The 12,997-nt window shown below is 39.6% G+C and overlaps 2 protein-coding genes across 4 annotated transcripts in view; one reads left to right on the forward strand and one right to left on the reverse strand.

Moving 5' to 3' along the window:
* Positions 1 to 12,997, forward strand: part of CMSS1 (cms1 ribosomal small subunit homolog) — a 226,547-nt gene that overhangs the window by 155,818 nt on the left and 57,732 nt on the right. Inside the window, exon 1 of one of the 3 annotated variants that reach the window (XM_077174441.1) lies at positions 3,549 to 3,588. The exons of the other annotated variants lie outside the window; for them this stretch is intronic. Within the exon in view, the coding sequence (XP_077030556.1) occupies positions 3,564 to 3,588 (25 nt within the window). The 5' untranslated portion in view covers positions 3,549 to 3,563. Of the gene's footprint in view, positions 1 to 3,548; positions 3,589 to 12,997 lie in introns of those variants that run through there. 3 annotated transcript variants of the gene reach the window in all.
* Positions 1 to 12,997, reverse strand: part of FILIP1L (filamin A interacting protein 1 like) — a 191,591-nt gene that overhangs the window by 153,994 nt on the left and 24,600 nt on the right. The gene's annotated exons all lie outside the window — the stretch shown is intronic.

Here is a 12,997-nt window from a genome sequence, read left to right on the forward strand (position 1 = left end):
CAAGCTGAGTGTGCTCAACCCTGTGGCAAAGAGACTGTGTCCTGTCACCTCCCACTCATGACAGCCACTAGGAGATGTTGCCACAGCAGTGTCCCCTTTGTACCTGTCAGTATGGCTCATCCCTTCTGTGTGTGTTTTAGCAGGTCAGGCCTAGACTTGTTACTGTGAACTATGCCATGAGATACCCCTTTCAAATTTTTTCTTTAGCTGGAGCTGGATCTGTGTGTGGAGGTGTCCCTGGAGGGTCAGTATCCCCTAGCACTTGGTGATACCAGGTTGCTGCTCCATCCCAAAGCACAGCATGCAGGCAACAGCCAAACTGAGGCAATTTCTGTCCCAAGTAACACCATGGAGACCTGAAGAGACATGCATTGAGCAGGATCTGTAGGTGAAGGGGTGAGTACAGCATTGTTACTGTTTATGCTTGTTCCCAGACAAATTCAGAACAAAGTGGCCATGTCAAATACTCCTACCAACTATTCAGGGGCTTTGGAGTAGACAAGTCTCTCTTTCTGACTTGCTGTCTTCCATGCTTGGATTTCATCTCGTTCATCAGGGGGTGTAGGCCCTGATGGGATAAGGGTAGCTTTTTCTGTCATCCCTGTTTCTTGGGTGTTCAGGGTCTAGGGAAGGCAGAGCTCTTCTCAGTGCAATCATTTGCAAACAGGAGCTTTTTAATTTTTATTGGTCTGTGGTGAAACTGTTGTGAACTGTGCACGTATCAATTCTAACATAAACACCTCTCTCGTGCAGCAGAGGAATTGTGACCTCAGGAAGAACCAGATTTAAAAATAAGACTATCATTTTAACCCTCAGCTTGTGCCCCCCTCCCCTCAGGCTTTTATGATGATGGCTGGAATTTCTTCATTGACTGTAGGATTTTTTCCAATTAACAGTGTCATTCTCCCAAACCAGAAACTATCCAATCCTACCCACAGAGATTTAGTGAAAGTGAAACTGTAGAGAAGATGAAAGCAAACTATTTCTTACATTTTTGTCTTATTTCTGTGTCCTACCATATGACTTGGCCATAGCAGTTGTGTGAAAATGCGTGACCTGTTCTGTAAAGCTGAATATGCTGCAGTCTCTGTGTTTACAGCAGATACAAGGAAAAGGTTTTGTCTTCAGGCATGTCTGTGCAGGGCCTAGAACACTTTTGGCTCTACATAAGAAATAATAATAATAATAAGGCCAAAACCTCTCTGCCAGCTAGTGAAATGAAAATGCTGTACTTCACAGTTATGTCATTGGAGAATTATATTTCATTAGAGCTGATATTAAAAACCCTTATGTCAGTAGTGAAATGTGGCTGACTTCAAATTTGCAAAACACATAGGAAATTTTTTTGTAATGTGTTGTCACTTTAGGAGTCTGGCAGTCCTTTAGGTTCACTCATAAAACTTTAAGCTCTCAGAAGGGGAAAACCCCAAGGCTATTTCCCCTAAGCTTTAAAAGCTTTGCTTTTACTAGCAAATGCCATTTTTACAAAGTATAGGCAAGTAATGTTCTGGATGCTTCAAACAGCAGCAGCTGTTGGGACTTTCAGGTTGGGGAACTGGATTAAGTAGTTCATGAGAAGTTATTCTAGGTGTTTAAATGGTAGCTCTTAGAAAGTCAGTGAACAGGGTAGAGAATAGCAAAGTCTATAGCATAGTCCAAACTGTTTCTGGTTATTAAATGCAAAAACATGCCTGTTGTTTTGCTGTTTTCCCTTCCCATTTGGTGGCTCACAGGCTTGTGCTGGGAAGGACTGTGTGCACAGCACTTGTGTTGAGTTCGTTCCAACAGGTCACTGAGCTGCAGAACAGTTTCCATGTTAGTTTTCACAAATTTATGAAGTACTTGTAAATCAGACTTTTGTGTTAGTCACAGTAAAGACATGAAGGGGTATAGGTGAGTATATGTATTAGCTCTTATTTTTGCTTGCTAGACAATATGTAAATGTCCAGTGCAGTATGTAAGATTATTTCTGTTACAGTTAGATTTATTGTAGGAGATGGTAATTGATACTTGATTCTAGGCAGGAGGTTCTACTTTGAATTTTTGCTCAGATGTGGAGAACTTGTGAACATACATACATAGTCATTTGCTAATAGAAAAAATATATTATGGTTAAGCAAACAAATGCAAACTCTTTGTGGCTTGAAAATAGGATAATGACTAGATGTGTATCCTCTTCTGCTTGGATACATCCAACTCCACACTGTTCTCCTTATTGAATACTACACAGGGCAATAGCCATTGTCTGCTACATCCACTCAGAGGCTGTTTTGGTGCTGTATGACCAAATAAGACAGACAATGGCACAGTCCACATTTGGGGGCTTTTTTCCTGACACTCTGATTATAGTCTCTTTTCTCTGCATTGATTTTTTACCAGACTTTTAAGAGTTTGCTGTTTTCAGGACTTGTCTCTCTTTTGAAATCTGCCAGCAGTGATAAGGGACAATATCTGATATACAGTTGTGAAACATCCTGTGCAGGATTTTCTGTAGGACAGAGTCTCCAATCAACCTGGTACAACCTTTCTTACAGGTCTATCCAATTGTGTATAGCATTTCTTAAAAATTCACTGGAGTGAATGGCATTAAAGTGGTGAATCTTAGTAATGTGAAAGCTGTTCAGTGGACAGACAGGGCTGAAATGCCAGTTAATCCCTGGCTGGGCAGATGCAGCTGTTCCTTTTTTACTTTGTCAGCCTACTTGTGTGAGCAGGTCATTGTCTCTTTGGTGAGACAAAAGAGTGGGATGCTTGTGTGTAAGGTCAGCCTGTGGGATCAGGGTCTGGTTAAGGGAGTTTGTTTTTATCAGCACATTCTGAGGCAAGTGGAAACTGGATGGTTTGGATTATGGAAAGTCCCCGAAGTGTGCATATGTTCAGCTTGTACTTGGGGACTGTAAAATCAGGGACAAACCCACTTTTTCTTTTTTCTTTCTTTCTTAATTTTTTTTGGTTGGTTATTTTGGTTTCTTTTTATTTTGGTAAAAATAGTAAAGGCATTGAAACACTTTCTGGAAACAGAAAACATTCCCAGCTTTTATGGATATGTGGTCAGTCAGCTCTTGCTTGTTCCCTTATAAGCAATATTCTTAACGGGAAGAAGTTGCTAGTATTTCAGGTCAGTGTGTGTGTTTTATTTTACCAGTTGCCATGGCACTGGTAAGACAGATATGTTCTGTAGTTGTTTGTCTTGTTATAAGATGTGAATTTTATTTTCAGCACTGTATTTGCAGCATAATAGTGTGTGCAGTAATTTTCCATACTTCGCCAAAGTTGCCAGTGTTGGAGTTACTGCACTGTTTTTTTCTTGTTTGTCATGTGATGTTTTACATGCCCACCTTTGGTGCACTAGAGTCAACAGATCCCATATACAGCCCTTGAATTTTGGATTCTATTGCCCAGTGGATACTTAAGGTTAGAGACATTATGTCATGGTTGCAATCTTACATAAACACAAACCAGAGAGCCTAATCTAGTAGTTTTTTATACAGCTCAATAAACTTGGCTGAGCTACAGCTTATCTTCTGGGGAGGTACCCAAAATTGATTTAAGGACTTCAGGTGATGGAGAATCTAACCAAGATTAACTGTAAGTTATAGCTACTAAATTTTACTGAGCTCTGTCAGTGTTTAAAAATGCAGCTTTACTTAAAATAAAGTGCAGCAAAGCCACTTTGCAGTGGCAGCCCTAGCCAAGATCAACCATCTCTCCTTTGTTTTCCTCGTGTTTTCTCTTTTTTTAGTGAGATTGTCATCTCACTGTACTCCAGCTTTTACTTATTGCTATTACAGATATAATTTTAGGAGAGTCTGTAGGGTTTTCAAAGTAACTGTGACAATCTGAAGTGTGTTGCCACAACCAGAAACGAGTCAAGCCTGAGGCACTGACCCTGGCGTTGAGCCGCGGTTTTTCCCTGCTGCGGGTTCCTGTTACTTTGATGACACCTGTCGTTGGCTCACTGAGAATCAGCTTTACTGACTGCCATGGGGCTGTTTATCACACAGAAAACTGCACTGAGGGGCCTGCAAGTGTCACAAGGCTCCCCTACTCATACCCCTACACGTGGCATTCAGATGGAGTATAGTATTGAAGAAAGACAGAATTTTCATGTTGCTGTGTTGTGGTTAGCTAGATCAAGTAAAGCAAACCTGGTTTGTCTTTGCATCTCTTTGGCCTTGCCTTTTTGGTTTATTTGTTTGCTTTTGTGGGGGTTTTCTTTAGGTTTTTTTTGTTTGTTTTTTAAAATAGCTGAAAATACGGATCAGTTTTGGAGGAAATAGTGAAAGGGAACAAGCCCATAGCTACCAAAACAAACTTGGCTGATGCTGAGTCATGAGAGAGTGGTAGGTAAACTTGGTTCATCAAGTTTATTAGAAGTGCATGTAACAAAATTGAAAAGCACTTTCTGCTGTCACAGGATGCTGGGTTTGAGAATAACAAAAATTCAACCCTTTCAGTTACAGCAGCGACACAGTCAGAGGCTGGTTTGGGGGTGGCACCACTTGTATATCCTTTCCACAGGGCATCTAAAATTTAATTAGGGAAGAGGGATACACAAAACACCCACCTGTCTGTTTAGTTGAATTTGCTTCTTGTTGGAACGTGTTTAGGGGCTTTTGAATTAAAAACAGTTAAAAACAGTATTACTGCTTTCAGCTGTTTCCTTAACCTTGCTGATGTCATCCCTTAGTAGATAAAAGGGCAAAGAAATGCTTTGCCAACCAAAGGTATTTACAGAAGAGGGAGCTCGTGATTTCTGTCACACCTGTTTGTACCAGAATGCCCTCATGGCTTGTTTTCTTTTAAGGTTCCATGAGATGAACAGAAGAAACTGTTTTTCCTGGGTACATATATAAGAGTTAAGTTTCTAAACTTGAGACATTGGTTCTCTGAGCATCGATATGATCAACTCTCATTCAAGCTAGCAGAAACTTGACTGAGAGTAAGAATTGAGCCAAACTCAAGTTACAGGAGCAGGAGGTGGGTTGGCATCCTCTTTTTGGATGAGCTATTTCTCATCATAGATGTAATCTGAAGAGTACCTTTGTTTTGTTCTTAATTCATATGCAGTTTATAAGCCAGCTTTTTACCTGATAAGAACATGTGGTCTTGAACCATTTAAGGTTTTCCAGGATTTGAGGTTTATTACTGCTGTAAAAGACTTCCATAATAGACTTCCTCCAGTTGGTTTTCTGTATTTATTTTATGCTAATTATTTTGAAATTGATACTCATTGCTGCTATTTCCTGAAAAATTATGAAACAGCCTTTCAATTAATTAGTATTGTGATTCAATTAATCAATATGTTTTGGTTGAGAGAGATCCTTCTAAATTGTCTCTGTTTTCTTTTCTTGGCATATACATCTTCTTTCCATGACACATATTTATATTAAGTGGTATAAAAACTATGAACTCAGCTTCTTCAAGGGATATGTAACAAACAGACTGTGAGTGTAAATCAATGCAATTATATGCTGGCAATTAAGAGGTTAAATAAGTTTCCAATTTAAGAAACAAGGTGAGAAGGTTGTCTGAATACACTTGGGGCTGTGTCTTTCTGAGAGCCACTGTCACATGGGATAACCAAGTGCCCCACAGTGCCTGGGCCCTGTGGGGCTTACACAGTTCAATGCTGCTGCTTTTGCTGTGTATGACTTGATGTCCCTGTATTCCCAAAATTTGCCTTCCAAACTGTACCTCAGACAAAACACCTTGCTTGATCCTAATGCTGTAGCTGACATTTAGGATTGTGATGTAACTTTTTAGCAGAATCTGTAGTCAATGGTGGAAACCAAAAGAGCATCAGAGTGAAAAATGTTTTGGCTCCTTAATTTAAATGCTAACGTCAGCTCAGCTGAGCTCCCAGATTCCCATTTGGCAAAAGACAGATTACATAAGCAGCAGTAATTTTCCCCATGCTTGGAAAGAATTGGTTGAAATACTTAGCAACTCCCCACAAGTGCAGTGCTGCCTGCAGTGCTTGGTCAGAAAGCTAAAATACCTCTTGGCAGGAGCGTGGTCAGCCAGGCCAGCTCTGCCTGCGTGGGCCAGGGCAGCCTGTCTGCTGTGCTGGCCACCACTCCTCCTCTCCTCCCAAGGGGATGTGCTGGACCAGCTGAAAGCATCCTGTGTGGCAAAGCCAGCTTGGGAGCTCTGGGTGGGGCCAGCCTGAAGGTACCCACAGTTAGGGTGAATGTTGAATGAGGTTTGTGGAGTTCTTTGCCTGATAGTAAAATGAACGTTTTTAAAAATCACACACAAATGCTCAATGTGTCTCCTAAAGCGAGGGGGACTGGCATTTGGAAAATTCACCTTTGCACTTGTTTGGAATTTATTTTCATGCTCTCTGTGAGGATTGTTTTATCTGAAATGAAGTGCCTCTGTTTGTGCTTCCAATACAGATGCCTTTCATTTTTCCTCTAAATTATACCAAATGCTCAGCAGGAAGAGCAGATGTTCACCAATTACAGAAAAAATAAATTAATTGAAAAGGAAAAGAAATCTGGAGGTGGGGCAAGGCATTTCAATTGCCAGGTCACTCTGGGTTGGGACAATCTGCTACATTTTGTGAGCACAAAGGCAGACAGAGGATCCCAGCTCGTACCCTGCCCTGGACTCCTGCCAGCCCACCACTGGAGCCATCAGCCCACCAAAGTCCCACCTCAGCAGGCCCAGAGGAGCACAGGGACACAATGACAGGCAGAAAACTAACTGAAGATACAAAGGAAGGGACACCAGATCTAGAGTCCTTTCAAGGACTGTCTGAGGAGAGCCTCAGTCTCAGAGTCCATTTCTGAAACCCATCAAGATGAGTCAGTGAGCACTTTTTGGAGATATCTGGATATATGTGTAACAGTCTGTGCCAGCAGCTGGAGTGGGCTTGTTTGTCCAGGTGCCAGCAGCTGGGAGCTCTGGGATCCAGAAGTGGGTACTGGGCAGACTCTGGGAGCCCAGCAGCTGAAGGAATCTGTGTTGCTTATGTGTGTGGACATATAATAAATAAATATGTGTGTACAAATACACACACACACATGCATAATGAGAACACGTGTATGCATATAAAACAGACATATTCTGACTAGGAGACCCCTTCCTGTTCAGCTGAGAAGGGGCTGTGTGTTCTCTACTGAGAACGCATTTTCAGCCTTGCTGCTGGTTGCACCTGGGAGCATGGGGCTGTGCAGCCTCAGTTCTTCTGACAGCACTGTCAGATCAGACCTATTCCACTTATTCTCCTACTGAGAGCCACCTAAAATCAAGTAGATGAGGAACATGCAAACTGAAATTTTTTAGAGACTGGTAACCATCTGTGTTTTTAGACTTTGTATGGAGCAGGAGGAGCTTGAGCTAGTGGTATGGATAGGCAGTGAAGGAAATTATATGGCCAAACTGACTTTTTTGAGCATTGAGAAGCAGTGACATCCAATTTGTGCTTCCTTGAAGCCTTTTCAATCTCCTGTGACAGAATGGCCTTTAAGAACCTTTTCATGCCCCTGTGACTTAGAGTTTTGGACATCATTCCTCATAATGATCAGTGTCCAGAATACTTGGATAAGAGGAACATTAACACAACATGACAACTTTCATCTCTTGATGGACATTATCATAAAATTCAGTGGAAAATATGCAAATAAAATCTGACAATAAATTCCAAATATTGTTTTAAAAAAAAACTTTTTAAAAGTGGTGCTTATTTTGCAGCTGGGTGCCATCACCTCTTTCCTTTACATTGGTCAATTTGGCTTGTTAGAATTTGCCTAGTGGCTAGGTTTTATTCACCACTGCTCTTGTAAAACCATCTGTTAATCACAGTTACTTTCCTCTGAATTTTAAAGTCTTGCTCGTTTGGATGACCCTGTATACCATATATATCATGCATTTTTAAAAGTTAAAATTGAAAGCAGTTCCCTTGCCCCAAAACCAGTTTCTAGCTTGACTTTTCCTCTATTTGAAAAACTTGTGGCAGTTCAATTAGGAAAAAGATGTTAAAAACAGGCTTGTGTGGAGAAAATAAAACTAATTACTCGGGTATCACCAAAGGGGAAATCTGATGAGGCAGATACAATTTAAATTGGGGTTTGAACAAGCTAGCAGCTGCAGAAGATGGATCAGTTTCTATATTTCAGTGCAAATAAATGGCCAAGTTTTATGAAGTTTTATGTCTTTAGCAGAACACAACAGCCTGAAGAGCTCATTGGAGGAGGTAATATGGAAGAAGAATGGCTTTCATCATTACTTTAGGAGAAGGAAGCAGTAAATGTGCAGCATTGATTTTAGTGCCATATGAGGTGAACTCACCCATGCTTGCTTGCTGAGGTCGCATGAGATGCCAAAGTATGTTTTATGATAACACGTGTTTTTGAGGGCTTTGTGTAGGCTCCTGTGTAAGAATCCTTTAGTGCCAGCCTGTCTAATACTGTCCTATCAGGTGCTGAAGTTAAATTTGGTTCCTACTTTTGAAAGGTTTTGATGATGGATTGCCTGGAATCTGTGAGCCATGACCTCTGGAAAAGTGTTCTTTTGAAGCCTATTTTTACATTGATACTGAAACTATTACATTTGGTAACTGAAGCAGCATTTGTTTTTATTCTAGCAATGGAAGCTGGTTTTAGAACATTGTTTTTATAGCAATCAAGAAACTCCTTGAGGAGGAGCCCTACAACATCTTATTTAAAGGGTTAACTCCTTGTCATGTGAGTCTGCTCTCATTTAACTCTGATGATTGTGTGAGTTTTGGATTAGCAAAACCACAGCTGCTCCCAACACCTTCTGGTGCATCAAAGGGTTGTGGAAGGTGCAAGTGCAAAGTAAGGATTCATCTAATGACAGTGCCCACTGCTCTTTCAAACCTGCACTGCTTCTGACAGGAATCTGTCCACTTGGGTGTTTTCAAATGGTAATATGGCATGTGTGTGCTTTATCTTAATTTTATACACGGTTAGCTTGATTTATGTTTTAGTCTTTTCTGGTCATCTTTTCCCAGTTTGCTTGCATAATTAAAAATTTACTTGAAACACTTCTACCACTGACTAGTACCAAAATTAAATAATGCAGTACATCTGATTGGGGCAAGTTGACTTTTGCTTTTTTAATATTCCACCTAAAGTGTTTTGCCTTCAGTTTGTTAAAATATGAGAAATTATAAACCCAGTAGCAGTCAGTTGGTTTGTTTGTAGTGTACAGTTGATGTTGTCTCTCCACAAAACAGACACAGCTTATCAAAACAGACACAAAACAGACACAAACTATCCCAGTTTTCAGGGCCAATAATCAAAATCAAGGAATTCTGTTTTCTTCTGGAAAAAGAAACATCTAAATGAAACAGCTAAATCAAATATTAGCATATTTTGGAAACAAATAACTATTCAAAATAGGCAATAAAATATACAGTTATGCTTACAAGATTATCTAACTAACTTTCATTTATATTTTGCAGTTGCATATAAGGCCTGTTGAGGCAAGTCCAGCCATGTGCAGAAATTTAGGAACTTATTTAATTTCCTGATAGAGTTTCTTGTTTTGGTCATTTTGATTTCAGGGGCATTTGGATCTGGTTTGTTGGTTTTTTTTTAAAGTTTATTAAGTACTCGGATTTTCTCTGTGGAGTTAAGAAATAATGTTCCAGTAACACATGAAGATCTAAAATGCTACTTTACATTTACTGGGAGACTGATGTAGCTATTTAGAGGAAAAACTGCTCAACTGACCACAGAATTTCTGAATTCTCTTTCTTTGAGAGAAGTCTGCTATATCTGATATGGTGTATATTTATATGTGGTGTGTTGTTTTATGATGCTAAGATCTGCCTGTAAAATACCAAGAGAGTGGGAAGATAGAATACTATGTAAGAAATACCAAAGGAAATCTTAATTTTGGAAGAAAAGTTTCAATATTAGGTGCTTGTGAAAATGTAGCAAAAAGCTTTACATTAGTACATATATTGAGGAAGTCTAATGTCAGATTCCTTCTGTGTTTTTTAATAGATAAGTGTCTGTGGCTAGAAAGTGAGTTTTGAGTTCCACAAAATCAGTAGGAAGTTTGCCATTAAATTCCATGTGGCTAAGATTTGGCTTATGGTGTTTATGGCGCTCAGGCTGGATTCCTTTCTTAGTCACATTGGTGAAGCTCAAAACCTGCTGCTCACTGGTTATAATCCACAGCAGTGGGTTACTGTACAGAAAACCCCTCCAAACAGAGAAAGCATTTTAATAAGGAAAGCTTTGGAAAGATTGGCTCTGCTGGGGCAAGTCTCAGGCCATCTCATCAAAGAAAGGCAAGGCATTCCTTAACATAGCACAGAGAAACAGAGAACTTCATTGATCAAAACCAGCTTTTTAAGCTTCAGCCAGGAATTGCTTGAGCATAAGTACAAAATATGCTTTAAATTTGTCTGCTTTCCCTTTTCTTGTAGATCAGCAGTGAAGTGTTAGTTCAGATGCTTCTAGGAAGACCCAGCTTTATTTCAGATGTTTGTTGTGAGTCTGTGCTGTCCATTCAGACAGGTCTCTGTGGGCAGAAGCAGATGGAGCTGCTGCCATTGTGGAAATGCTCCAAGTGAGTCCAACACAAAGGCTGTTTCCAACGTAAATTATTCCCTGATTCTATAACATTTTGTCAATGTGATAGCCAAAGCAAGCAAGTGGTTATAATTCGTCCCTTCCACTTTTGGCATTAACCAAGAGAATGGAATTGATAGACACATTAATTATTCTGTTACATTCTTTTCAAAAGAAAAATTCCCAAATTACAGTCATTTCATGGAAGTATTGCAGCAATGCTTATTAATCGGAAATCTTAATGGCAAGAGGATGAAAATTACTATCTGTATTGGGAATGCGTAACAGACCACCAACCATCAAGAAATATCCATAATAGGAATTTTGGTTTATAGTTTTTTAGTTAGAAGCCAAGAGATATAGCAATCCTGTTACACAACATACTTACGCACTTTGCTAAGTTTTGATCATTAGGCTCCCCATGGAGCTTGAAAGAAAGGAAATAAGAAGCCTATGACACTAGTTTTGTTGACCCTCTTCCAACCTGCTAACAGCTCTTGTTACTTTTATTGTTTAAGGAAAAAAAATATAAAAATTGTCTTGCAAGAGCATGGGATTACAGCTATTCTGCAAAAGATAAAAATTCTGAATATTTTATAGGATGTGAATTGCCGGGGCTAGAGGCTGTGAGATTTGCACTCGCTTTTTTTGAAACACAACTTCAGAGAGTTGCCAGTGAAATACTTTCAGAAATGTGCTTTACCTAGAATTGTAAATGAATCTCACAGGACTTTAAATGACCTGTGTCATAGAGTCCCTGTGGTTATGTGTGAGAATAGTTTGTAATGCTGTGTTCAATCTACTACATGACTGGCAGAGCTTCAGAAATACAGTGCTTTGGAAAATCACATTAAATATTTTCCCATGCTTCAGTTGACTATTAAAAATCTTCTGAAACACAAAAGAAATTATTAGTCACTGCAAGAACATGTAATGGATCTAACTGCTGTATTGCCTCATTTTTCACAATTGTTGTATTTAGCCATAAGCACATGTATTGGCACTATTTGAAGACTTTGGTCAGAACTTCTTTGCACCAATAGAAAAATTCCTATTTAAGTCAAAGGCACCATAAAGACCCCTAGTAGGCTAGCTGAGCTAATAAGGTTGAGGTGTGAGAGAGCTGTGAATGATCAGGATCATTCACAAAGAATGGGAAGAGTTGCCAGATGCAGGATGAGACTAAGGAAAAATCAAGAACCAGTTTTATACTACATTACACAGCAATGCAGAGCAGTACAATTACATATGGTAGACATTCCTTTACTGCTTTTGTGGGTGTTCCTCCCATGTCTTCATCACCCTTCCTAACAAAATGGATGGCAATTTGCTTCCTTCACAATATCACAGTTTCATCCTGCAGCCTTTTAACTGGATGAACCAACTAAGATGTTTCAGTAGAAAAAGGTTTGTGAAATACCACATAATTTGAGTTTTAGAAACATAAATGAGGCATTTGCCTACCTGACTCTGAATGCAGTAGCCTGCCTGCGTGACCTAAAAGTCCTGACATTGTGATGCAAGATGTTTCCAGCCTACAGTTTATTTAGGTTAGTGCTACTTCCTTAGGAAGGCAGTTTATTTGTTCTGTGTGACAAGCAAGTCAGAGCTGTGTGCTGTCTTAGACATAATGAGCTGTGTCTCTTTGTCACCTCTGAATGAAAGATGAAAAAACCCACCACATTAACCTGTAGGCTTTTTTCCCCACACCTCTTGTTTCTTCATGGCTTACAGAGGTGGGGGATCCCTACAGCAGTTGCCAAGAAGAGATCAGAGGGTGTTACTGTGAGCAGGCTGTGGAGAGCTCCTCTTTCCATGTAATGTTAAGTCAGTCTGCAAACTTCACCACCTTTTTTTACTGCAAAGGCATCTTAAGAAGATGGAGTTCAAGGGCAAGTTAAAAGTAGAGTGAAGCAGCCCTGTTACAAGTAAATATTTGCTATACACAAGGTTGTTATAGACTGAGTGAATATATTTTTCCTCATCTGTAGTTTGAATGAAATAAATATTCAAATGAGTCTTGGCCTCAAAATTAACAGTTAAACAAAACCCATTGAACTATACATCCTTGTCTCTTTTAAGACAGACATCAATTTTTCTGTGTTTTTATTTAGAATGTGTTTTAAACTGCTTGTTACATTTCCCTAGGATTTTGATTTGGTTTGGATTAAAGTTTTCAGATTGAGGGTGTCTTACTCCTCTGAATTAAACATTGCATAACAAAACTGAGTTGCTCAGGGCTTATGCACTGAGCAATAGCTGTACTGTTGCTTTGTTCCTACATAATTATACTCACTTTCTTTGCCAGTGGCTATAGAAAAGCTTAGTCCATTTATTTAGATTTTGTCTTTGAGATGTCTGCTATTCCTAATGACTGCATGATTTGTAACTCCACATTCCTCACCACCATGCCAGTAAAATAAGTCTCATTTCTGGTTTGG

This window comes from Agelaius phoeniceus, chromosome 2 (assembly GCF_051311805.1).
Source record: "Agelaius phoeniceus isolate bAgePho1 chromosome 2, bAgePho1.hap1, whole genome shotgun sequence".
In the NCBI taxonomy this organism is placed as follows: Eukaryota; Metazoa; Chordata; class Aves; order Passeriformes; family Icteridae; genus Agelaius; species Agelaius phoeniceus.